General features: G+C 38.3%; 2 protein-coding genes across 3 annotated transcripts in view; both read left to right on the top strand.

Moving 5' to 3' along the window:
- Positions 1-7,227, top strand: part of LOC144650050 (puratrophin-1-like) — a 32,914-nt gene extending 25,687 nt beyond the window's left edge. Inside the window, exons 13-26 of the mRNA XM_078509695.1 lie at positions 209-433; positions 513-565; positions 963-1,038; positions 1,155-1,258; positions 1,373-1,442; positions 1,687-1,776; positions 2,315-2,407; positions 2,491-2,541; positions 2,634-2,711; positions 3,041-3,211; positions 3,575-3,673; positions 3,935-4,013; positions 4,415-5,247; positions 5,537-7,227. Coding sequence (XP_078365821.1) covers positions 209-433; positions 513-565; positions 963-1,038; positions 1,155-1,258; positions 1,373-1,442; positions 1,687-1,776; positions 2,315-2,407; positions 2,491-2,541; positions 2,634-2,711; positions 3,041-3,211; positions 3,575-3,673; positions 3,935-4,013; positions 4,415-5,247; positions 5,537-5,542 — 2,028 coding nt within the window. The 3' untranslated portion in view covers positions 5,543-7,227. The remainder of the gene's footprint in view (positions 1-208; positions 434-512; positions 566-962; positions 1,039-1,154; positions 1,259-1,372; positions 1,443-1,686; positions 1,777-2,314; positions 2,408-2,490; positions 2,542-2,633; positions 2,712-3,040; positions 3,212-3,574; positions 3,674-3,934; positions 4,014-4,414; positions 5,248-5,536) is intronic.
- Positions 7,228-9,949: 2,722 nt separating this feature from the next.
- LOC144650051 (1-phosphatidylinositol 4,5-bisphosphate phosphodiesterase gamma-1-like) overlaps positions 9,950-23,528 on the top strand; it is a 35,697-nt gene continuing 22,118 nt past the window's right edge. The window contains exons 1-17 of one of the 2 annotated variants that reach the window (XM_078509696.1): positions 9,950-10,275; positions 10,397-10,546; positions 10,687-10,780; positions 11,162-11,218; positions 15,041-15,076; positions 16,679-16,708; positions 17,796-17,898; positions 18,371-18,448; positions 18,615-18,649; positions 18,977-19,028; positions 19,241-19,342; positions 19,689-19,804; positions 20,219-20,304; positions 21,441-21,561; positions 21,851-21,936; positions 22,585-22,667; positions 23,057-23,114. In XM_078509696.1, coding sequence (XP_078365822.1) covers positions 10,065-10,275; positions 10,397-10,546; positions 10,687-10,780; positions 11,162-11,218; positions 15,041-15,076; positions 16,679-16,708; positions 17,796-17,898; positions 18,371-18,448; positions 18,615-18,649; positions 18,977-19,028; positions 19,241-19,342; positions 19,689-19,804; positions 20,219-20,304; positions 21,441-21,561; positions 21,851-21,936; positions 22,585-22,667; positions 23,057-23,114 — 1,498 coding nt within the window. In that variant the 5' untranslated portion in view covers positions 9,950-10,064. The remainder of the gene's footprint in view (positions 10,276-10,396; positions 10,547-10,686; positions 10,781-11,161; positions 11,219-15,040; positions 15,077-16,678; positions 16,709-17,795; positions 17,899-18,370; positions 18,449-18,614; positions 18,650-18,976; positions 19,029-19,240; positions 19,343-19,688; positions 19,805-20,218; positions 20,305-21,440; positions 21,562-21,850; positions 21,937-22,584; positions 22,668-23,056; positions 23,115-23,528) is intronic. The other variant, XM_078509697.1, reaches the window with a different exon arrangement.

Below are 23,528 nucleotides of genomic sequence, written 5' to 3'. Positions count from 1 at the left end.
ACGTTTTGGAATAGGTAGTTTTTTGCCGCACATGTAATCATTTTTCTGTGTGCTGTAATGATCACAAGCCTTGTTATGATCATTTCGATGTGTAACCTGAAATTCCTGTCTGGCAAACTGGTTTGATTTTAGGTCAATGTCAAGAAAGTGTAGCTCTATTTAATAGCAGCTGACCTTTTTTGTTTCTTCTCAATCCTGATGTATTTAGAGTCACCCTTCAAGCGAGGTGAGCAGTACTACTACTGGTGGTAGTGACGAGTCCACCACTTCCAGTCCTGGCCAAGAGGAGGATGAGGGCGAGGACGAGAGGGACATGCTGGGTGAAAGCGAGGACGAAATAGAAAAACCGATAACGCACGTGGAGGGCGTTGCACTAGCACGGCGGAGGACGTCCTCATGTGCCACACCCACTGCCTTGTATTCATGGAAAGAGGTACGTTTGTTATCTGCAAGACTTCTCAAAAATTTAATCGTTTTGTTGAATGTTTTTTTTTTCTTTTCTTTTCTTACAGACTGAGATGCCAGTTGTCGAAGAAATTCCAGCGCTAAATCCCCGAATAGAGGAGTAAGTTACTGTTACAGAAATTAAATACAAGCAACCTTCTTAGCTTGACGAATCATGGAAAGTCAAGTAGTGGTGTTCAAAAGAGATATTTGCAAAAGTTCAAAGTAATAGAAAATGAACGTTGTTCAATGAGGGTAGCACATAACAGTCTTTCGACTCACAAACCTATGCCCCTCGGATTCCAGATCGAATAAGAAGTAGAAACGTTGGTATTTGTGCTCCCCGATCCAAACAAACCATACTTGGACACGAAAGTCTTTCGTTTCAAGTTTGTCCATCAGGCTCGTCATTATCATCTTTACATTCTCCTGGGTTCCTGTCATTTGTTGATCATTATTGTTTGGTGTGCATTTGATTTGTGATGTCTGTTTTAATTGGTATTCTTGTCCGATACTAGGAAACTGATGTATATATTTCAAGAGATGATTGACACGGAGAGAGACTATGTCAAATCACTTCAATATATCATGGATGTGAGTAAACGCTTTTCTTCTTCATTGGGCATTAGTGTATTAAAATCTTGTGTTTGTTTTCTTACCACTAACGTGTATTTTATCCCTTGTGTATTTTTCTCTTCTTTGTACTTTAGAATTACATTGTAGAGATGGACAATCCGGGGCTACTGCCATCACTGAAAGGCAAGAAGAACATTCTGTTTGGAAACATTGAGAGAATTCACGATTTTCACAAAAGGTAAGAGTCGTGTGTTCAGAATCTTATCACGTACGTTAAAATACCTGTAGTGCGACCGACTACGTCCGTCATTGGATATATTTCAGCTCACTAGTACCTCTTTTGGCTTTTCAGGTATTTCCTGCAAGAATTAGAAGCATGCAAGGATAGATTCCTTGACATAGGAAGTTGTTTTTTGAAATGGGTAAGTGTCAAATAAAACAAGAAACAGCTTTAGCGTGATTAATTACAACAAACTACTTCTGCTTTCTGTCAATTTATTCTTCTTCCTCGAATGCACCCTGAATAAAATGTGCATCAACACAATGAGTTTTATTTCTTCCTTGTTGGTTCCCTGTCTAAAGTTGGGGAAAACTTAGTAATGTTTTATTTGATTTTTAAACTAGCTTTTGTTCCTTTTTGATCGAAGACCTTTGTACACATTTCAGGAACGTCAGTTCTACTTGTATGCTTTGTACAACAAGAACAAGCCGCGGTCAGACCAACTTCTCTCTGATCATGGCAATGTATACTTCAGGGTAAGTCAGCTCCTCAGCTTTGCTTTTGGGTAAACTAACTCACTGTTGTTACAATAATTTTGTACTACTACTAAGTGCACTTTGATCAATGGACAGCAACTGCATATTCATCCCATCCATGTGAACTGTTACTGTAATCCCTGGCCATAGAATATATTTTATAATGGTGTTGGCAAGTTCTGATTGGCGCCGCTTTAGCAGTGTTATATCGAGTTTGCGCCTCCCTGGCTCGGGACATTTATGATGAGAAGCCTCGTCCCAAGCATGACGTTAATAAATTAATTTGATTGATTCGATCTATGCTCTTCCCCTGTCTGCTGAGTGTTGGTGTCATAAGGAGAAATTAGATCGTAAGGCCCCTCTAAATTATTACTAGAATTAAATCACTGTGCTCTCGGCTTATAGGTCAGGATTTGTCGAGACAATTCCAAAGCGAAAACATAGCAAAGATCTCAGTGAAATACTTTCAAATTAATCAACATTTGTGCGTGTTGATCATCAGTTCCTAATGAGTAGAGGGAATCTGTTGTTTTTCTAGGCGCGTCAGAAGGAACTTGGAGACAAACTCGATCTTGGAAGTTTTCTTATCAAACCAGTTCAGAGGATGGGGAAATACAGCCTTCTGTTACGCGTGAGTAAAAAGACCCTGTTAATACCACAGACGTGCCAGATAACGGTTGATTAATCTACCTCGGTATCTGCGTTCATTTTCAGGACATGATCAAAGCTCTGAATACGGGACATCCGAAAATCACCGAGCTCAAGGTACATTTGCTTGTGAGGCTTCAATTTACTTTTTGCTTAACGGCAAATGACGATAACGAAGATTTGTTGTTAATTCTTGGATTTATTTCCAGGCTGCAGAAGAAATGGTTAAGTACCAGCTAAGACACGGCAATGACTTGCTTGCCTGGGATTCACTCAGAGGTTGTGACGTAAGTGTCGAGAGAATGATTTCTTTATTTTCTTTTAGCTGCCATTTATCCTTCATTTTTTTACAAAAATATATTGCATAATTGAAAGAATGGACTGAAAAGCGGACTTAACAAACGAACGTGCAAACAAACAATCAGGGAAACCAAAATGTCCAAAATGACTTTACAGTATATTTTGCTTCATATTGCTTAAATTGTTTCCCTTTTTTATTGCTGAGTGAATATATTTAATAAGACGCTGATTTAGCCAAGCTATCAGTGATCATTCATTTTGTAAATTTGTTCAAAAGCCGCATTAGAATAATCAGCAGTAAATTTGCCGTTTGCAGATGAATGTCAAAGAACAGGGTCGCCTTTTGCGCCAAGACAACTTCATTGTATGGACTGGGAAAAAGAAACACCAGCGGCGAGTGTTCTTACAAGATGACCTTGTCATATTCAGCAAGGTCAGGAAGCAGCCGGGAGGAGTGGATTTGTATTACTACAAGAACTCACTCAAGGTAACCAAATACCGCATACAGTGCTCGTCAGGCGCATTAATCTTGATAACACAGTGCTTTGTTTTGGACAGAAAACATGTCATTTTGAAGGCTTGAAACAGCGCGTTTCTAGATCGTCACAAAAAAGCAATGTTTTTAGATCAGAAATCTGGTGTACTAAAGCTTCTTTGATGCACTTTCATGATTGCTGCTCATACACTGTTGAACTTCACAATCTGTACATTGTTTGTTGTTTATCGAGGCAAACCGATTGAATTCTACGCAATTCACCACATACAGATCTATTAAAAAGAGTAGTTTCCCGTCGATTTCCTCTTTCAGTCCGTTTAATTTTGTTATGTTATTATGTTTCCCTTCGTTTAGACAAGCGATCTTGGTCTTACGGAGAACATCGGTGACAGCGGGCTCAAGTTTGAGCTGTGGTTCAGAAGAAGGAAGCCAGAGGACACTTTTGTTCTACAGGTCAGCGGTTTGCTTTTGTAACTGATCTCGGAGCTAGTTTGCTACATCCATGAAATAAACGTACCTAAGAATATACAATCACGAACGAACTCATTGTCTTGACCCGGGCAAGGTACCCAGCACTATCCACGAACTTCGTTTTCCCCTTTCGTTTGGATGCTCTTACTTCATTTAGTTACCGTGCGTATTTCATGAAGAAAGCTGTGATAAAAAGTAGGCTTTATTAAGGTTGCTGATGGCACGATGTTTGTGATTCTGCAGGCGCAATCTCTTGAAGTGAAGACGGCTTGGGTGACAGAAATCACAAGGTTGCTATGGAAACAGGCTATGCGAAGCAGAGGTACTTGTTCATTCTTTACATATGAACCGCTAAGCTAGACAATAACGTTAGAAACATTTTTCTGTAATCTTGTCATAGTCTCATTCTAGGTGATTTATAAGAATAAAAGATGAACGTTTATTCGTTAGTCTCACGATGCAATCGCTTTGAGGTGTTGATCGCGTCTTTATCAGGCGATGATTATTTTCTATTTTATATCTGTAATTTAGTTTTAGAGGTCCACATCAGCCCTAGGCTGCCATCATTATAGACCTTTGTTTTTTCAAATAAAGTATGTATGTAAATAAAGTATGTATGTATGAGGTCGATTGTTTATAGTGTGTCGCTATTTGTAGCATGTTGGTTACAGAAATCTTATAAGCATTTTTGATTTAATGGTTGATTGTCTTTTTGATTGACAGAATATGGTTTAACGGAAGCATCAACAGGGATCAGTGTGGGCAGCCAGCCACCTCTGATAATACCAAGTACACAGCCAGGAGACACATCACCATACCAACCAATAGTGAACTCTGTTAATGTCCCTTTAATGAGGACCCAGTCCGCACCGTCCAACAGCTCCAGTCCTCGCTCGACTAAGAAGCGGTTATCACTCATCAGTTCAGAAACTGCTTCAAGTCTTGACTCTTCAAGCAGTAGCGGCGTCTACGATCTTAATCTTCATGCAACGGACGAGGAGGTTTCCTTGCGAAGCTGTGTTTCAACGCCACTCGAAGAAAAACTGTGCAAATCCAACGTGAAACGCAACAAGATGCGCAAAATCTCTTTAGATAAATCACCATTGGCACATTCTAACAGTAAAGAAAGACTTGCTGAGAAAGTTAGTTCCGGTAGCAACGAAAATGACTCTGAAAGAAGAAGTAGTGTCGAGGAGACGCCAGGCTCCAAAAATGGAAAAGATAAATTTGTTACATCTGACGAGGACAAAAAGGGAAATGCTTTTTTCAAACCATTTTCGTTTCTCGACAAATTGTCTGAGAGAGAAAGATCCAGGAGTACTGAGGACACTGTTGGTGAATCACCAGTAACAAGACGGAGACGTATCAAAGAAAAAGACATAAATAACACTGTGCCTCGGAGACGATCGCTTATCGAAAGAATATCGATTAAATCGCACATGGACAATACTTCTAAAAGACGAAACTCCTTGGAAACGCCGAATGCAAAAAACGGAAAAGGGAATGAAAATGTGGACGAGGGAAAACCCAATACGCGGAAAGGACAAATAACAGAGGTAAATAAAAAATACCGAATAGCTTGCCAATGCTTGCTTGTAGTTGTTCCACTCTTCTTGTCTGTCAAATATGTAGAGGGGGCTCCCTGTTGGCAACAACAACGATAACAGTAACAACAACAACAACAGCAGCAAATGCAAAAATAAAAACAACTTAACTCAAACAAGTATTTCTTTCTCCCGTATTTGTTACCTGTGTAGGAAAATCTAAAATGGAGTTGTTATGTTGCACTGAACAGATGATCAGGATACTAGCTTAAATAAATTGGGATGTTATTATATTTTTCAGGTCTGACAAGATCAGTGTTTGACAGAATCTGGTTACCTTTTACGAGCTTACTCTTGTTGAACTGGTTTAAAACAAGCTTACCAAGAAGGATGGAAGATCCAACTGGCAAATTGAGTTATTCTCCTCGATTTTAGAATATAATTGAGGAATTTTACTCACCCTTATGAATGGAGCACTCCACTAAAATTTTTTAAGGTCTTGTTTTGAAATGTTAAGGGTTTTAAGTGAAATCCAATCACAAAATGGATCGAAGTGTACAAAAATAGAAACACTAATAGCGTAATGAAGTTATGTTTAAGACTATTGCAATTTCAAATTATTCAAACAAATATGCGTCATTGTTTTATAACATTGTCTTATACTGTGAATATGAATATATATCAGTGGACTATATAGTCCTATACTTTATTTTATAACAAAATTGTTTATACGAATAAGATTTGGTAATTGATGTATTATTGGACATTTTAGTTGCGCTGAATACTAAAGTAACTTATTTTACTTGCCTCATGATGAATAAATTGACATAAATGTTGGGGTTTCAAGAAGTCAACAATTTATCAATGTTCCGGTTTTTTCTTCGGTCCACATTTGCCGGAGGACAATCATGTATAACTTAAGTGGTTTTGTCTGTTAGGAATTTTTCGCTTTGCGTCTTGCAACTTTTAACAACAACTAAACATGTTTTAGTTAAACCAAGTTAAAAACGTTTTGATAATCAGTGGTAAAAAAAGTCTTTCAGTTGTGGTTAATAAACCTCAGAAGTTAACACTCTTTTAGCAATAAAAATTAAAGAAGCTAAAAAAAGTCTCTTGCTATGGTACAAGTGAAAAACTCGAGCTTTAGGCTGCCAGCCTATGGCACAGCGAAAAATGTTATGAAAAGCGAATATGTCAACACTAGAATTTGTCTTGCGCTTGAATAGGCTCGTAGAACAGCCAAAATTGTCAAAATGCGGATGCCGTGGTAATGTCAAAAATCACAGTTGACACCAAAATTTCCGTGAGGGATAAATGAACAGCTACAGAAAGTTTTAGCATCACCGAGTTATTACCCTTTTCAAACATGCGAATAAAACATAGAGTGTTATATAAATTCATTGAGTGAATTGCTGAAGAGACCAGTTGCCTGTCGATTATAGTCTATTTTAGTCTAGTATACGTGTTTTGTTTTTCGAATATAACGCGGGACAACATCAAAAGAGATATTACATAAATATAACGGTAGGTATGATGTAGTAAACAAATGTTCCCTTCCTGTAAAGCTGTATCAGCCAAATGATTAAACATTACCATAGAGAAATGACCTGTTTGTTTGTTTCTAGTATTACGGCATAATTTTATGCATAACTCAAGTATACAGTTGTTTATTGGGCCACATGCTATTGACACAGGCTATCGTCTAGTCCTCCTACGCAGAAGTTCTTTGGGCTCGTCACGCGTTCCTCCCCCCACCCCCCAACCCAAAGAACATCTGCGAAAGAGGCTAATTAACCCGCAGAGTGGCGTCACAAGGTATTGTCTGACTCATGAATAAAATGCGATGGATTGAATCAACCGATGGGTTGGGTAGCCTGTGTTGTGTGTTGGGATATCATTGTCATGTTTTATTAATATTTTATCATGTGGCAATCATGGCTGGTATAAGTTAGGTTCATAAGTAGGTTGCTGATTTTTTGCCGGGTTGAAAGATTTCACGTAGTTTTTAGCTCAATAATATCACAGTTTACAATAGCTATGACGTCACACCCGATAGTGTATTCCTCTGCATGCCAATAAAATCTCTCCGCAAAAAAAAAAAAAAAAAAAAAAAAAAACCATCCCTATCAAACTGTACTTCGGACAAAATTGAATTGTACAATAAAATGTGCAAAGACTGTAAGAAGGAAACTGAGCAGGGTTCGTACAGATCATGGAAAACCTTTTTTTTTTTTTTTTTTTTTTTTTTTCTCTCTCCCCTCCCCACCCCGCCCCCCACCTTCCTGCCTCCTCTCCCACTCACTCCGCCGGCCTCCCCGGGCCGCCGCCAGCCCCCGCTCCTGTTCGGTGTCGTCCCTCGCCCTCCGGGCTGCTCCCTCCTGCTCGCCCGTGTCTCTCCCCCCCGCGTGCTCTCTCCCGGCCTCCCGCGCTCGGGCCCCCTCCGCCGTGGAAAGTCATGAAATTTAAGAATTTCATTTTCCAGGCCTGGGAAGTCATGGAATTTAAGTGTGGGTCATGGAAAGTCGCAGAAAATGGTATTGATTGTACAGAATAAATTAAGCAGGCTATTTTTCGTGAAGAAAAGGGTAAAAACAAAATAATAAAAATTTTTTGTGGTCCCTGCTCTCCGTGCTGTCAGGCCCACTCGGAAACAAATAAACGTACCCGAAATAAAGATAATGTTTGAAAATTTCAAAGAAAATTGGTCAAATGTAGTTCATGGAAAATTTTGAAAAGTCATGGAAAAGGTTATGGATTTTCAAAAGCTCAAAAAGCTCAAAAGAGTACGAACCCTGGAAAGGCTCATTTGACATTGATTCCTCGCTTCTTCTTTCTCTGAACTGTCGCATCCTTCTCTAAGTTTTCAACCTAAAAATAGCCTATGTTAGAATCTTATAACACGCGTCGTTATACAAGACGGAGACTTCATCTTATAGACTTTTCCTGGATCCCTTATCTTCACCTTTAGAGTTCAAGCCACAGAGACCAGCGACGAACCTTAACTGAGTGATCGTATTTAAGATTTTAGAGCGGTTTTCACTTGAGTGTCGAAAGTAATTTGCGTTTGCTTTGGTTTTGCGTTCCTCGCTTGTGTTGGTTTTTCGCGCCACTTTCTCGGCCTCGGTCCACCATCGTGACTTTCTCGCGCCGTTTTCCCGCGCTTCGTGCCGCTCATTTTTGCTTGAGTTTTGATTGGTTCACTGGATTTCTGTGTCCTTTGTGATTGGCCAGAGTAATACTTTGGTTTTGCTCTATTAACGGCGTAGGTTCAAATCATGACCTATTTTTGTGGTTACCAAGGTAACCTCTACGCTACGGTCTGGGTAAGTAAGTAAGACTTTCCGAAGCACGAAGTAAGAATGCGAGCGTACTGAAACGGCACGAGGATTTCTCAAGTTCTCCTGGTTACCTTTTTTCGATTACAATACTATTCTTTAGAAGGATATATGAGTTACGGTGATGAATTGTTAGAATTGCTATAGGGATTCTGTTGGCCACCTTCACAATCATTTGGCGCTTTCGAACTGCGTCGACTCGACTGCGGAACCGCTGGCCGCGTGTTGGAACATGATGCTTGGCAGTGCTTGGGGAACGTGGGATTGATGATTCCCACGTGCATTTTGCCGACGTAGTTGGTTGATGATTCGCACGTGCTGGCGACGTGGGAGAATCGCACGTGCTTGGCGAACGTAGTTGGAAATGATGATTCGCACGTGCATATCCGAACGTAGTGGAGTCTGATGATCGCACGTGCATTGGCCGACGTAGTTGGACTAATCGCACGTGCATATGGCCGAACGTAGATGGAACATGATGCTTCACACGTGGATATTGCTTCGAAATGAGACTTTCCGAAGCACGAAGGAAGAACGAAAGGGTACCTGAAACGGCACGAGGATTTCTTGAGTTCTCTAGAGCACTTTTTCGTTTAAAACACAATTCTAAAGAAATGCAATAATTGCACTAGACAATTAGAAAAAGAAAATAAGAGAAAAGAAAATGTTGAAAACAACAACAACAACAACAACAAAAGACGGCAGGTGGTGGAGTCGAACGCATCAGGTGCAACCATTCTAACCACTAGGCTACCAGTTTACTTGAATAAAGCGCACACAAATTGTAAATAAAAATGTGTTTTCAAAAAAAAGACAAAGCGCTGTACAAAGTGACAGTCTTACTAGAGTGCATTCTAGGTTAACCGAAATGAAGACCCGCGAAACGACAATGTTTGACATTTTTCAATGTTTGTAATGTATTTTTTGTCCAAATCGCGAAAATAAAACACCGGTAAATACTGTCTCGTCAAAATCGCCAAATTAAGTACCGTCCCTGCGAAATTTAGTACCAATAAGGCCTATAAGGTACTCTCTAATAAACCTAAAGATCCAACTCCTCTCTCATCATTGTCGTTCTTATTTACTGCAGTCTGCAGACAGTAACCTACATGCCCTCTTAGAGGGCTTTTACTGTTACCTCCAATGCTTCCGGCATAAATATTTCCGTATCTGCCCTTTAATTAAAATCAGAGTTCATCTTCATGTAAGCTAGCTTTTCTCTTGTCGGGTGAATCTTTGTCGACCGAGTAGGGAGGGGGGGGGGGGAGGGGGTCCGGGGTTGGTTGGCAGACTGGAAACAAGGAAGAGTTTTGGTCCGAAGTCGTACCGCTGACCGCTCACTGACATTGTCACGTGATCAGAATAAATAATTCAGAGAATATGGTTAACCCGGGGAAGAACAGGACCATGAATTGTGCTGTTATTAGCAGTGCACTTTGCTAACCTCGCTTCATTCGAATCATGCTGATGGGAAAATAGTCATTTTATACGAAAATGGCCGCCATGGAAAATGCGTACGCTCCAGCGCCGGCACTCGGCGAAGAGATGGGTCCAATCATCGCCGCTTTGAAGGAGGGTAGCGCCATGACAAGGTACTATTCGAAAAACAAAACACCGGATTTGAGGATTTTCATGTTAAAAATGGAAGAGTTTCAAGTAGTGTGGTGCAGGACAGGCAAAGAGGGAGGCAGACTGGAGGGTTCAGGTATTGCCAATGCCAAAACCGTATGTAATAACACATTGTTTGAATTTGCCATTAAAGACTAGCTGAGTATCTAGAAGCTGCAGTAAGATCTTACGTTCATTCATTCTGTTCTTGTTTGCAGTTTTTATTCGGGAGATTAAAGAAGTTCGAAGAGGGTTAGGATCGAAAGACTTCGACAGAAATCCCGAATCAGCCCGCAGACTTGATCCAAACTGTTGTCTTGCCATATTTTATGGAAATGAATTCAAGCTAAAAACGTTGAGCCTTGTTGGTAAGGTTTTCAGAGTTAATATTTTGATGGCCTAAAACATACCGTTTCCAAAAAAAATAATTTTTAGAGACAATATGCTACCTGCTTGCTGCTGTAGTTGTTCATTTTGTACTTAATTATGCTGTATTTTATTGGTCTAGCTCACAGTTTTAAAGAACGAGAATTCTGGGTTCGAGGACTTGTGTATTTGATGTACGAAAGTCTTATTGCCACACAGGAAGTTCTCATTCATAGGTAAGCTAGCTATTTAAATACTCCGAAGTTGTTTGACAGTTCGTGCTGATAATCTTGCAAATATTCACCGACAAAAAATAATTAATAAAACTGTCATCTGGAGCAGTCAGCTGCATGTTGTGATGGAAATTTACGCGATTTTGTAGATATATTATACAGTTTTCTTTGGTTTTGAGCAAAAATGGAAATTTCTCTTCTCTATCCTTGTTTTTACTGTAAGTCTTACTTAAATTAGGATGCGAGCGTTTTCTATAAATGAACAGGATATCCAAACAGAATAAATAGTATTTGCTTGAGGCGTTTGTGTTATTTTAAACGTAAAGAATTTCCCAGCAGTTTGTTTGAATATTAAAAAACCCCAATATTTTCTTTCTGTGTAAGGTGGTTGCTTAGAGAGTGGAATGGAATGGCTGCAGTAACATCAACACCTAGGAGAAGGTACATAATGATATTTATACTGTACTTGCATGCATGGGTGTCTTCATCCAAAGTTTAATTAATTTCAACCTATCCCACAGTGCAGAATAAATAACAATTAGGAACTGCTGGTGACTTTCATCACAGCTCCATGTCAACAAATGAAAAATGAAACTTTGTTCACATCTGGTGCTTTCTGAGCATATAAAATATTTGTATTTTCCATTCATATTTGAAATTTGGTTGGTGTCTAATTTAGAGAAAAGAGTTGTAATGATAAATTATTATTCTCTTTCGTTTAGTGGTTACCAACATTAACACAGGATGTCAAATTGAATGCTTGGTAATCATTACAACCAATAGCGAAACCACGTCAGGTTCAATTAAGTTGGTCAAAAATATGAAATCAAACTCACAAAAAATTGTGAATCTAACAAAATCAAACAATTGAGTTTTAACATTTGAGTTTTAAACTTTTTGTCAAAGCTATTTAAACAGGTGTGTCTTAGTTTGTTTTGTTCCTTTCACTTCCTTGCCCTGTGCAAAAAACTGGCCAAGTACAGTAGTTACTCTCATTCAATGATATTCCTGTTTTATTTCTGCAGAAAGGTTGTTAAAATAATTAACAATTATATTGGACAAAGTTGAGCAAAATGTCAGGATTGTCAGTGGCAAGCAGATCAATTATTTGCAGAAGCCGAAGGCTCAGGCTTAAAATGGACAATTCCAGAAAATTCAGTACCCAACCACAGACGACTTCCATATTTTAACCCCCCTCCCCCCTTGTCTTAGGAAATTCCAAAATGCATAACCCCCTCCCCCCATACCTTCGGAATTCCATTATCGCTAACAGCCCCTCCCATTCAGAGTTTTTGCTTTTAACGTCAAGCCCTTTGGAACTACCGGCAAGGCTTGCAAAATTTCAAAAAAACTCCATTTCTGTTACAGAGGGAGTCATACTCATTATTACTCCAGATAATTTTTTATCTCGTTCTCAAAGACAAAACCTTTGTGAGCGATCGCTAACACCTGTGAAATTCTGGATCAAAATAAGCGCCGCCCAGTCCACTAGAAGTCACCCCCCTCGTCACTGTGTCCTGTCTTGTTGTTGTATCTTTTCTCAGTGCCCATTCGATCTTGTCGATTTCCCCTTGTATTGTGTTCCAGCATGTGTGGGACGGATCCCATCGTTCCTCGATTCTTCTCCCCCTTCAGTGCGTTCCTTTTTTTTTTCGTCTTCTTTTTTAATAATTAAAATTGTTAAGTCCTAATCCTCGTTCAACAGACAAAAACTAAAAAAATAAAAACTTAACATTGTTCCAAACTGGTACAGAACATTAAAATAAAAATATCATGTGATGTACATGTGTACACTGGGAAGATATTATGATTGAGGACGATTGAGTACATTGACGTGTCCACCATCTTGAAATTGGGCCTTCAGGGGCAGCAGTTGCTCCCAATCCAATGTGCTTCAAAATGGTGTCCTTTGCCAAAAGACCGGGTTTTGCACTGAATGGACTGAATGTGCAAGCTGTAAGAAACATTTGTTAATCTGGCAAGAAATTATCGTTGTTATTAAAGGCTTCTGGAGCTTGATGTACAACCCACATTTTAATGGTTTTCTTCTGTAAATATTTATGAACGTGAAGATGTGCCTGATCAATCAATGCTTGTGTTGCATCCTACTTTCACGGTCATCAGCAGTGTCATCAGTTCATGCCTTGTTTATAAACTACCAAGCAGTACATAAAATTAGCATTCTGTCCCCTTTGGAAATCCCAGATCTAAAATCACCCACTTCGGAATTCCATTCGTAAGTATCTCCCCATGCCCTCAGAATTCCAGTTCAAAGACCCCCCCCCCCCCCCCCCCCCTTGCCCTCAGAATTCCAAAAAGCCATCTGTGGTATATGGTGGCATAGGTATAGATATGTTCTGGAATTGCCCAATGTGCATGGTCAGACCATTATTTGTAGGCGGTTATTTGTAGATCACATGGTGGGCTCTCTGTTAATGAAAAGAAAAATGCATTGAATATGTTGTGGTTTAATTTTTCTTTGGTTTTTTCCCAGTGTTTTTTTCCCTTTGTTTGGTTGTTTCAACATATCACTGTGCACAACAAATACATTACTAGCTACAGGACCTGTCATTGAATTTCACTAGTTGATTTTTGAGTAGTAAGTTTTCTATCAGGATTTTCTTTAGCTTTGACAATGCAGCTACTATTCAGTAGCGCATTCTCTCATTTTTATGATATTGCAAAGATAGCAAAGAAAGCAAAGCACAAATTTTACAAACAAACCGATCACTATTCAATGAGAGCATATGACTGTAGATACAGGATGCTAATACTGTGTTAAGCTGCAATCCAAGTTTACAAGCTCAAAGCTTACAAAAGAAGAAAGGATTCAGGTCAAAATTTTTAAAAGAGAATGAATCTCACTTTTGCTCCAATCAAAGGTGATCAGTACATTCTTGAACATTCAAACCAAAGAATACTCTAGTCTTAATACCTGTAAAGGATCAAAGTTACTACAGTCAAGTAGATGCATTTGGACAAAAAAATGCAAGTATTAGACACAACCTGGATCTACTCTGAACAACCTTTTGTTCCCTTTATTCTTTAGTAATGTGATTATCATTGGGTAGTGGGTCCTAACTTGTAATTTCTAATCTGAAGTAGTTTAAATGGGTGGTGGACAAACACTGACCCCCGTCCTGGACTATCCCCTGGACTACCCAATGGACTCCTTGGCTCCCCTTGGCTCCCTTGTCTTTCCGAGTGTGTCTCTTCTGGCTGTTGTTTCGCACTTCACCTTCGTTCCCGCGGGGGGGGGGTGCGGGCCGGGGTGGGGTTTGCGGTTGCGTCGTCCCGGGGTGGGTTTTTGTCTGTCCTGGCCCACCCAGGGGCGTCTCCTCGTCTTCTCTCCTTTTTCTGTCTCCCCGTTTCGTTCCGTCACGGACGTCTGTTCCTCGTTCCTCTCCATCTCTCCTCTGGCGTGTGCGTTGCCGAGCTCGTCGTCCTCTGCATTGTTTCCAGTCACGGGAGCTTGTCGCGTCGAGTTGGTCCGGCGCTCCCTCGTCATTCCCACCCCCGGGCGCACTCAGTCTGCCCGACGGGGGTCGTTCTGTTGTCTCCCGTGCCTTTGCCCGCCTCCCCCCCCCCCCCGGATTCTGTGGTGCTTTCACTTCTCTTCTTCCCTCTCCCCATTTCCTTCTCTCTCCTCCGCTCTCCCCTCCCCCTCTCTTCTCCTCCTCTTTCTCTCCTCCTCCGTTTCTTCCTCCCACCTGTCGTCTCCCTTCTTCTGTTGTCTTCTGTCGTGCGTCCGTTTTGTCTGTCTCTGTCCAGTGTTCTGTTTGGTCTCACTTCGTGTCAGCGGTGTTCATTGTTTTTCCGGCGCTGGGTCGTCGGCGTCGGTGACGTGTCATAGTGTGTTCCAGCTCAGTGTGGTCACACTCGTGTCTTGGGTGTCCATTTTTGGGGTGTCCATTTTGGTGTCTTGGGTGTCCATGGGGGGTAGTCCATGGACTGGGGGTCAGTGTTTTGTCCACCACCGTTAAATGTGTGTCATGCATGCTAACATTCTATAATCTTTCTAGCATATAATTTTTTACCTGTATATTTTTGTACAAGGGTGCTTTTTGCAGGCATTTTCATGTCTTTTGACAAGAATGTGCTCACAAATGTCCACAGCTCAACATTTTCTAGCTCATCTTGCAGATAGGTTGCACCTCAAATTTGGAATAAAAATTTAAGTAAAAGGGTACAGCTTATCTGCCAGCTTGTAGGTAGTTTGTTTCTTGATGTACAAAATAGCTTTGTTTGTGGATCTTATCTTAGCTCTACTAGTGAACAGAGAACTCCAGAAGCACTGGTGTAAGTTATTTTTTTCTTTGGTACTGTTTTCTATTTATCTGCATGATTGTTTGTGTCCAATAATAAAAACAGCAGGCAATTGATTATATCCAGCAAACTTAAATATTATATCAGGTGTAGCAAAAACAGGTTGTCAGCATTTGATTGGCTGGCAAGAAGCATTAAATTGGACAGCTGTTTTTTCATTGGTCATCATTGAAATATAGTTTGACTTTGCCTTGTAAATATTGTTAGACAAGTAATATTATTCTGGATATACTATTTCAATAGCTGTTTTGTTTTGTTCTGATTCCCCCCCCCCCCCACTTCTTGTTAGTACCACTTGTCACTGTTATGCTAAATGCTGAAGCTTACACTGTAATAAAACAAGTCAGAGGCAAATTTAGTGCTGCTCTTTAGAACTTCGTGAACATTTTTGGCAGTTCTTTTAGTTATATATATTTTTTTTTTTTTTTTTTTTTTTTTTTTTTTTTTTTTTTTTTTTTTTTTTTTATTTATTAAAAATGGGGGGGGGGGGGGGTTTTTTAAAAAAAGCCAGGAAGGGGGGGGAAAAGAAAAAAAAAAAAAAAAAAAAAAAAAAGAGAGAGAGAGATAAAAAAAAAGAGGGGGGGGTTAAAAAAGGGGGGGGGGGGGGTGTGATATAAAGGGGGGGGGTGTTATATTTTTTATATATAAAAAAAAAAAAAAAAAAAAAAAAAAAAAAAAAAAAAAATAAATAAATAAAAAAAAAAATTAACTAAGATCAAAAAATAACTGCAACATATACATTTCCTTGTGCTAAGTTCATGTTTATTGTGTTATTCACAACTGGCCTGCCCTATAGGCTTGTTTATACAGGGGCAGAGCTCACTGCTGAGGAAACATAATGCTGCTACTGTAGAATGGTGCTTGTAGTGCAGTGTAGTGCCTTAAAATGCCTTCCAATGCTACACCAACCACTAAATGGTGTCCCCTTTTTGCCAAGCACAATTGATGTCCTTGGTTAAATTTTTGCATAAGATAGTCAGAATCTTGAACAAATCAGATGTGTTTGTATTGTCCTGTGAATGTTAAGTGCGAATATTAAAAAAAGCAAGGAGGTGTTCTCAGCTCATTTGATTGCTTGTATTGAGTTTGAGCAGTGACTTAAGTACAATAAATACAGTGTATGATAAGTTTCCTATCAATTTTTGTTTTGTGGATGATGAGAACAGTGGACTCTTAGTTTTTATACAGTTGGTTAACAACTAGAAGTTAATAATAATAACAAGCCAACTTCACTTCTGTAGCAAATTAACAAAAGCTGAGTTTTCAAGCATTTAGCCCTTTGTCAGAGCCAACGAAGGTCAAACCCTCAAAATGTCAGCTTTGCCAGTCATTCGCTAATTTAGCTTTATTATGTTTTTGTTGATAATAAAAAAAATAAGTGTTTCACTTTCTCACCAACACAGCCCAACAGTTTCTTGAGAAACAAATAACTTTGTTTGTATGTTTTCATAATTTGTAACGAATTAAATCATGTGTGATGTACGTCACATGCATCAGTGAACTGACTCACAGCCCTTGGATCCTTCAAAAGGCTTTTTGAGTCCACAACTATGTTTGTTATTTTATGTTTTACAGGAAGAGCTTCTTAAACCTGAGTCATGCTTGGTACTGTAATGTCTTTCGTCAAAGATTTTTATTTTTTGTATTCTATTGTGAAAGTTTGTGTACTGTTGATATTTTCTTTAAGTTGATATTTTAACTGTCAGTTACTGCCAGTGGAATATATGACTGTACATACATGCAATGAAACTTATTAAAACAACAACATCAAGTACCGTATTAAAAACAAAATATTTACAACTTACAAATAGCAACAGTTTACCGGTATTAAAGTGACACGGGAGAAAATTAGAGATACAGGCCTACACATAAGACATGTTTAGATATAAACATATTACAGAAAACATGTTACATGTTATAACAATCAAGTAAAAGAAAACAAGAAATAATGATAAACTTACTTTTATTTTACATTCATCTGATGAATTTTAGAGCCAGTATTAAGGCATATTTACTGGTTTTATTATTGTCTAGGTTAATAGTACAGCTTAATGCAACCCACTGTAAAACAAAGTACTAGTGGGCTAAATTTCTGCACAATTAGGCTGTTGGATAACTAATCTATTATTTGCTGGTTTATTAGGTTCATAGCAGGGAAGACAAAAAATATGTGCAACAGAAAAGTTATATCCATTGTGACATAATTATATACTATGTTAATTTATTGAATAAGGTGTTTAAAGCCCAGACACAAAGTGCAAAAATTACATGCAATATTGCATGCTATGCAGGCCCTTTTAATAAGATTTGATTTAGGTGACTACTTTGTGTGTGGCACCTGTGGGGAAGCAATCTAAAAAGAGAAAAGCTTTTCCCCTCAGGAGCTGCATGAAGAGCTCAGGCAGGGGGCCAGGTCCTTATCAAAAGCCCTGCCAGATGATTTAATTGTATTGTGTCTCCAACCCTACATTTGTGCACTATGGAACACAATAATTCCAAAGCAGAATGTAACTTTTTTTCTTGACTGATCTTTTGGGGGTCAATAATAATTATATTCTTTTGGCAAAAAACAGACAGGTCAAATGGAATTAGTGTAAACATGCTCTATCTTTTTGAGGGTACTAATATCTTATGGTGCTTGTATATTCCATCTAGTCATGTAATGCTTTGCACTTTCTTGTTTTCCTTCTAGCACTGCTGACCACCCAGTTTATATTGGTATGAAGGAGCTCAGAGCTTTTTTTCAGCGTGCAAATATAAAGCTTAGTAACTCAAGATTAAAGGAACTAGTTCAGGTATTTGCACAGTACTGCTATTTAAAAAGTAAGTTGATAGTCCAACTTGATTCTTGAAACTCTATTCTCCCCTTTCGAATTTAAGTGACTCAAAGAGATGAGAGAGTCTAAGATCAAGGATTGAGTTGAGAATATCGAGAAAAAAGTCAGAGTTTCTCAACTATGCAAATTTAAAAAGAATATTGAAAAACAATTTATTCCCTGATGAAGGAACTTACAATAGCTATTGTCAGTTATTTCATGTCAACCCTTAACAACTTGTGTAAAGTGGGAGGTTAATTTTTAGTTCACGATGCATTGAAATGTCGAAGTGTTTGTGCAAAGAATTGCACTGGTTTTGCAAGTCGCATAAAGCTCTTGCACACAACACTTATTTCCTAGCCGCAGCTCTATGCACGGGGTGACTTTAGAAAACATTTTATTCTAATTGATGTTTACGTAATGTACTGTGAGTTCCTTTTTTCACCCATAGATTTGTGGAAGAGGTGAAGGTCACGTTGATTTTGAGGGATTCCGTAAAATATATGACGAGATCATGACTGTTAAGGAGGTAGGTTATATAATAATTAATTGCATTGAATTCATGATTAATAAGGTTTTGCTTGGCGTGTTACACATGCATGAAATTACTGATTAATTTTTATATTTAAGAAAGAAAGCAAAAAGTAAAGATTCTTTTCTTTTCTCTAATTAATGCTGTTTGATTATTTTTGCAGCTTACCATGAGATTTAGTGATTATATAGAAAATGGGTATGTACATGTTTTTATTATTTGAGCCATGATTCAACTCAAGTCTCAACAACATTTTGGCAAATACATATTGTACTGTTTGGCATTATGTACCAGCGACATAATGCTTGGGGGGGGGGGGGGTGGTACCCTGCGATGGGCTAGCATCCCATCCAGTGGGGAGTAGAAATGATTTATTCCTAGCTGCTTAATACTACAGAAACCGTGATAAGCTCCGGCAAGTATGGGCCACTTGGGCTTGAGGCTTCCCTTTTCCTACAAGGAATTCAATATTCTTTTGCTTTCTGGGCAGTGACATGATTATTTTGTTGTTGTTTGTTACCACAGTACCTATGTCCCGCTTGCCAATTTTCAGAGGTTCCTTTTGGAAGAACAAGAGGTGAGATCAGTATTGTACAAATAACTTTTCTACTTTGCTATCTAATATTGTGGTTTGAAGGGTTTTTAGAATTCAAAAATTAGATCTTTTCTACTTTGCTATCAAACTTTGCTAATGTTGTTTTTTTGGTGGTTTTCAGTTGAAATTGTTTAACATAATTTTTATCTTGGAATGCTTTTGGGGAGATAGTAATTATATGTTATAATTCACAGGAGCCTGGAGCTAAGGATATAGAGACTGTAAGAAGTTATATGTTGGAATACTTGGCAGATGGAAGTCGGAGCTATTCTGAACCTTATTTCACTGTTTCAGAGGTAATATACCTGGCCAGGTAACTTTTATCTCCCCTGTTATATACTATACTACAATTTGTACCATTAGAGTTTTTGGTTTTAAAAAAGTATAGAATATTTCCATTTTGATTTAGTATTAAGTTATTGTGTATAACAAAGTAACAAAGCTCATTGTGGTTAATATGTGAAACTAAACGTTTAATTTTATTTGAATAATTTGTTGTTGCTGTGATTCTGTGTAAGATAAAAACATCTAGTGTCTCCTTCCTGTACCACCCGGTACATTTTCCTGGCGAGGAGAATTAAAATTTATCAGGGGAAAACTTTTAGTTGTTTATCTTTGATTGTAATGATATGTGTCTGATAGTTTTTAGATTACCTGATGTCAAAAGGTAACAGTTCATTCAATTCCTCACACTGTGAGGTGTACCAGGACATGACCAAACCACTCACTTACTACTGGATTGCTTCCTCACACAACACGTATGTTTTATTCTAAAGGACTGTAAAATAAGCCAGTTTCTTCGAGAAATTAACAAGTTATAAATTATTATGTAAAATAAAAAAAAAAATATGTTATTATTATTTTCTTCTTAACAATAATAATTTTCTACTTCAAAATGATATAAATTTTTTATTTTCTGCTTACTGGTTTCTACTGGTATTTGCTGGAACTTTGGCTAAAGTGAGCTAGCTGCATGTTATTCTGCAATAATATTATTTTGTATTGTCAGCAAGGCTGTTAAATTCTTTGAAGTTATGACAACAGTCATCTGAAATGGATATCATTACAACTTTTCAAAATCTTTCTCAGCATCATTGCATATCTTTAAATATACCTAACCTGTGTATTGATATGTTTTAATTCTGAATGTCCAAGTTGAATCTGATTGACAGGTATCTGACAGGGGATCAGTTTCAAGGGGAGGCATCTGTAGAAGCATATATCCGTGCCCTCAGGATGGGCTGCCGCTGTCTTGAATGTAAGTTTTCCCATTTTACATCATTTGGTTGTTATACTTAAGGACGTTCGCGCTAATTGTTTATGCGCATCCTTACTGCGCACGTAATTCATGTCGCAACGTCATGCCATGTCATGCATGAGCGCGCGCGCTGAGAAAACTTTCCAAACACATATAAGGTGGGTAGCCGTTGCGTTAACTTCGCTTGCAGTTTCCTCTCTCAAACGGTTGGTGACCCCCACTTTTTTCGGGATATACCACCTTTACTGATAAATCTCTACCGATTGACAAAAAATGAGTGAAATTCTAATGTTAGAAGTTTGTTATTTTTTCATTTTCTCCCCTCGCGCGCGACCAAATCTGTCACATTTTCCAGTCTTGAGTTTTCGCAAATCCAATTCTTTAAGGCAAGATTTTCCTTAAGGGACTTCAAAAGCGAAATATATTTGTACAATAGACCCACTGAAATAAATTCACGCAAAGAAAGTTAGCATACATCAATTCATTTAAAATATTTTGTCACCCGAAGCCGCTGAGGTCATATTGAGTGACGAAGTGAAATTTATCCAAATACGCGCCCTCTTTCCCTTATCGTATCTCAGGAACGAAGTCGGTGACCCCCACTTTTTTTTACATTTCTGATGAAAGTAACTGATAAACTAGCTCTGGTGAAATTTTAAGAAAAATTGCAATGTTGGAAGATTTTCGCGCAAACGTCCTTAAATGTTAAAACTGGTTCAGAAACATGGCTTCAGTTCATGTATATGTCAACACAGTCATATTGCTATCTTTTGTAGTACATTGGGGTGTTATTTAGGTACTTGGTATCATTGTTAAGGTTTAGAAAGAAAACCAAAGTTCAGTTATAAGCCTTTGGGCTTGAAACCTCATTAATTAAAGTTTCTGCACAACAATTTTTTTACTTTGAAAGAGCAGGCCTTTCAGTGATCAGTAAATAACATGGCAGTGGCAGTAAATAACATGTTGTGTAGAAAAACAAAAGTTGGTGTGTACATGTACAATGTCTGTGACTTCTGCAAATTAAAGCAGGATACACTGTGCATAGTTGTTAAAAAATACAAAGCACAGATAACATGTACATAGCAAAGCAGGGTACACTGTACACTATACATAGTTAATGGTTCTTTAATTTTCAGTGGATTGCTGGGATGGTCCAGATGGTCAACCTATCATTACCCACGGTCACACACTTGTGTCAAGAATCAAGTTTGTGGAAGTGGTCCGTGCAATCAAGGACAATGCATTTGTTGCATCAGAGTAAGAACTGGCTGGATTTTTTATTTGGTTGAAGTAGCAATATTGATACTTTATGTACAGTACTTGAGATATCATCATCATCATCATCATCATCAAAAATGGCACCTTTCTGTGCCCTCACCAGTCATTATCCTTATATTTTATTGTACTACCTTGTGTATCTGTGGAGTGTGTTACCCAAGAACATAAGCTCTTAATATCAGTTAAACTCACAACCTGCTTATATCATTTTCTTATATGTGCAATCTCACTGCTGTATATTCACAATTTTCATATGTTACATTTTCAGCTATCCATTGATTTTGTCACTGGAGAACCACTGTAGTATACCGCAACAGAAGGTCATGGCACAGACTTTCAGAGAAGTGTTTGGAGGTTTGTTAATTCCTTTATTTATTTCTGATAATAACTTAATGTAATATCAGTCCTGAAACCAACCATACAAAAAGGTTCAGCATAATTCAGTAATTTCAGTGGGTCAGGTAGCTGGCATTGTCAAGTTTTCTAACCTGAGACCTGTCTCTTATTTAAAATGCATGAATTGAAATTCCTGAAGTGTGGATACCTAGGATCAGAAAGCATAACAGCCGTTCAACTACAAAGCGGACCTCTGAGGGAACATCATCTGTTAGTCGGAATAATAATGAGGATCGAAATGCACCAATCACAGCGAACCAACATGCGTAAATAGCAACGCGTAAACAATCGACCTCGTCGCGTGATGAAGACTAGCAGTATTGCAGTCAAAACGTCACGATCATCATCTCAAAGCGATTCTATCGTGAGACAAACAAATAAACGTTCATTACCTATCTTACACCACGATGAACAATATTCACATCTTTAATGACAAAGAACTTTTTTGTTGGCGGGTTCCTTAGAACACTTTATTTGATCTGGGAGTACTTTTTTAATCATGGGTTTAACAAGCTGTATTTGGCAACAATAATTATTTGATTATTACTATTTATGTCCAGCATTCTACTTGCAGTGTGTTCACTTTGTTGTTCTTGTTGTGACTAGATTGTCTTCTTGTGCAACCAATTGATGCTAATTCTAAGGAAATGCCGGCACCTGCTGCCCTGAAGCACAAGATCATCCTTAAGGTGAGCTACAGATAGCACATCCTGTTTCTTGCTTTTGGTAACACTAAACGTAAAATAGTTGCATAATTTTTTTCAATAAGTTTTTGGCAAGATTTTAATCTAAGCAGTTGATTCCATCAAGCTCTTCAAGAGCTTATCAAGTTTTACTCATGTTAGATTTGTCAGCTATGCATTCATGACCTTTTTTGAGTGTGCTCCTTGTCCGAGAACACTTTGAACCAGGACCACTTGTTCAAGAGTCTAGTTCATTATCCATTAGGTTACCACCCCTTCCTACTGACCGCACCCATTTATAGCCCTCCCTTAGTAAATATAGCTGTAAGCTAAAAGTTAAACTAAGAAATAGAAAAGTATTGTTAAAATTTAACAGTCAACATTTATTTTTGCAGCATAAAAAACTTCCCAAAGACCCTACCCAGGTGACAGACACTAATATTGGTGATACAAGTGAGTTTCCTTATGATTGATAAAATTATGAATAGTTAACTTGTTGGTAAGATGTTTGAAAATAGTTACAAGTTTACTTATTCTATATAATATTTTTATGGCAGATCATTTTTGCAAGCACTGTGACCTGGTAATACATGTATTTATTATATAAACTAGAGTGACATACCAGGATTTCTCTTGAGGAGAAAAATCATATCTTCACACGTGAGAATAACATGTTATCTTCACATGTGAAGATATCGATTTCCAAACTTTTTCTGACAAGTTTGCCCTGTTTCAATAGAATGAGTCAAAGTTAACCGATTTTAAGTTGAAACATCTTCGGATCTTCCTTGGCATTCTTCGACAATCTTTGCAAAGCTTCGGAAATGCTTCGAAAAGTTTTTTAAATCTTCGGAAAGTTGTCAAAAA

The sequence above is a fragment of the Oculina patagonica genome, chromosome 4 (genome assembly GCF_052425735.1).
Source record: "Oculina patagonica isolate OP01 chromosome 4, crgOcupat, whole genome shotgun sequence".
Classification (NCBI taxonomy): Eukaryota; Metazoa; Cnidaria; class Anthozoa; order Scleractinia; family Oculinidae; genus Oculina; species Oculina patagonica.
The sequence above is the reverse complement of the archived record's forward strand: the minus strand, read 5'-3'. Positions and strand labels throughout refer to the sequence as shown.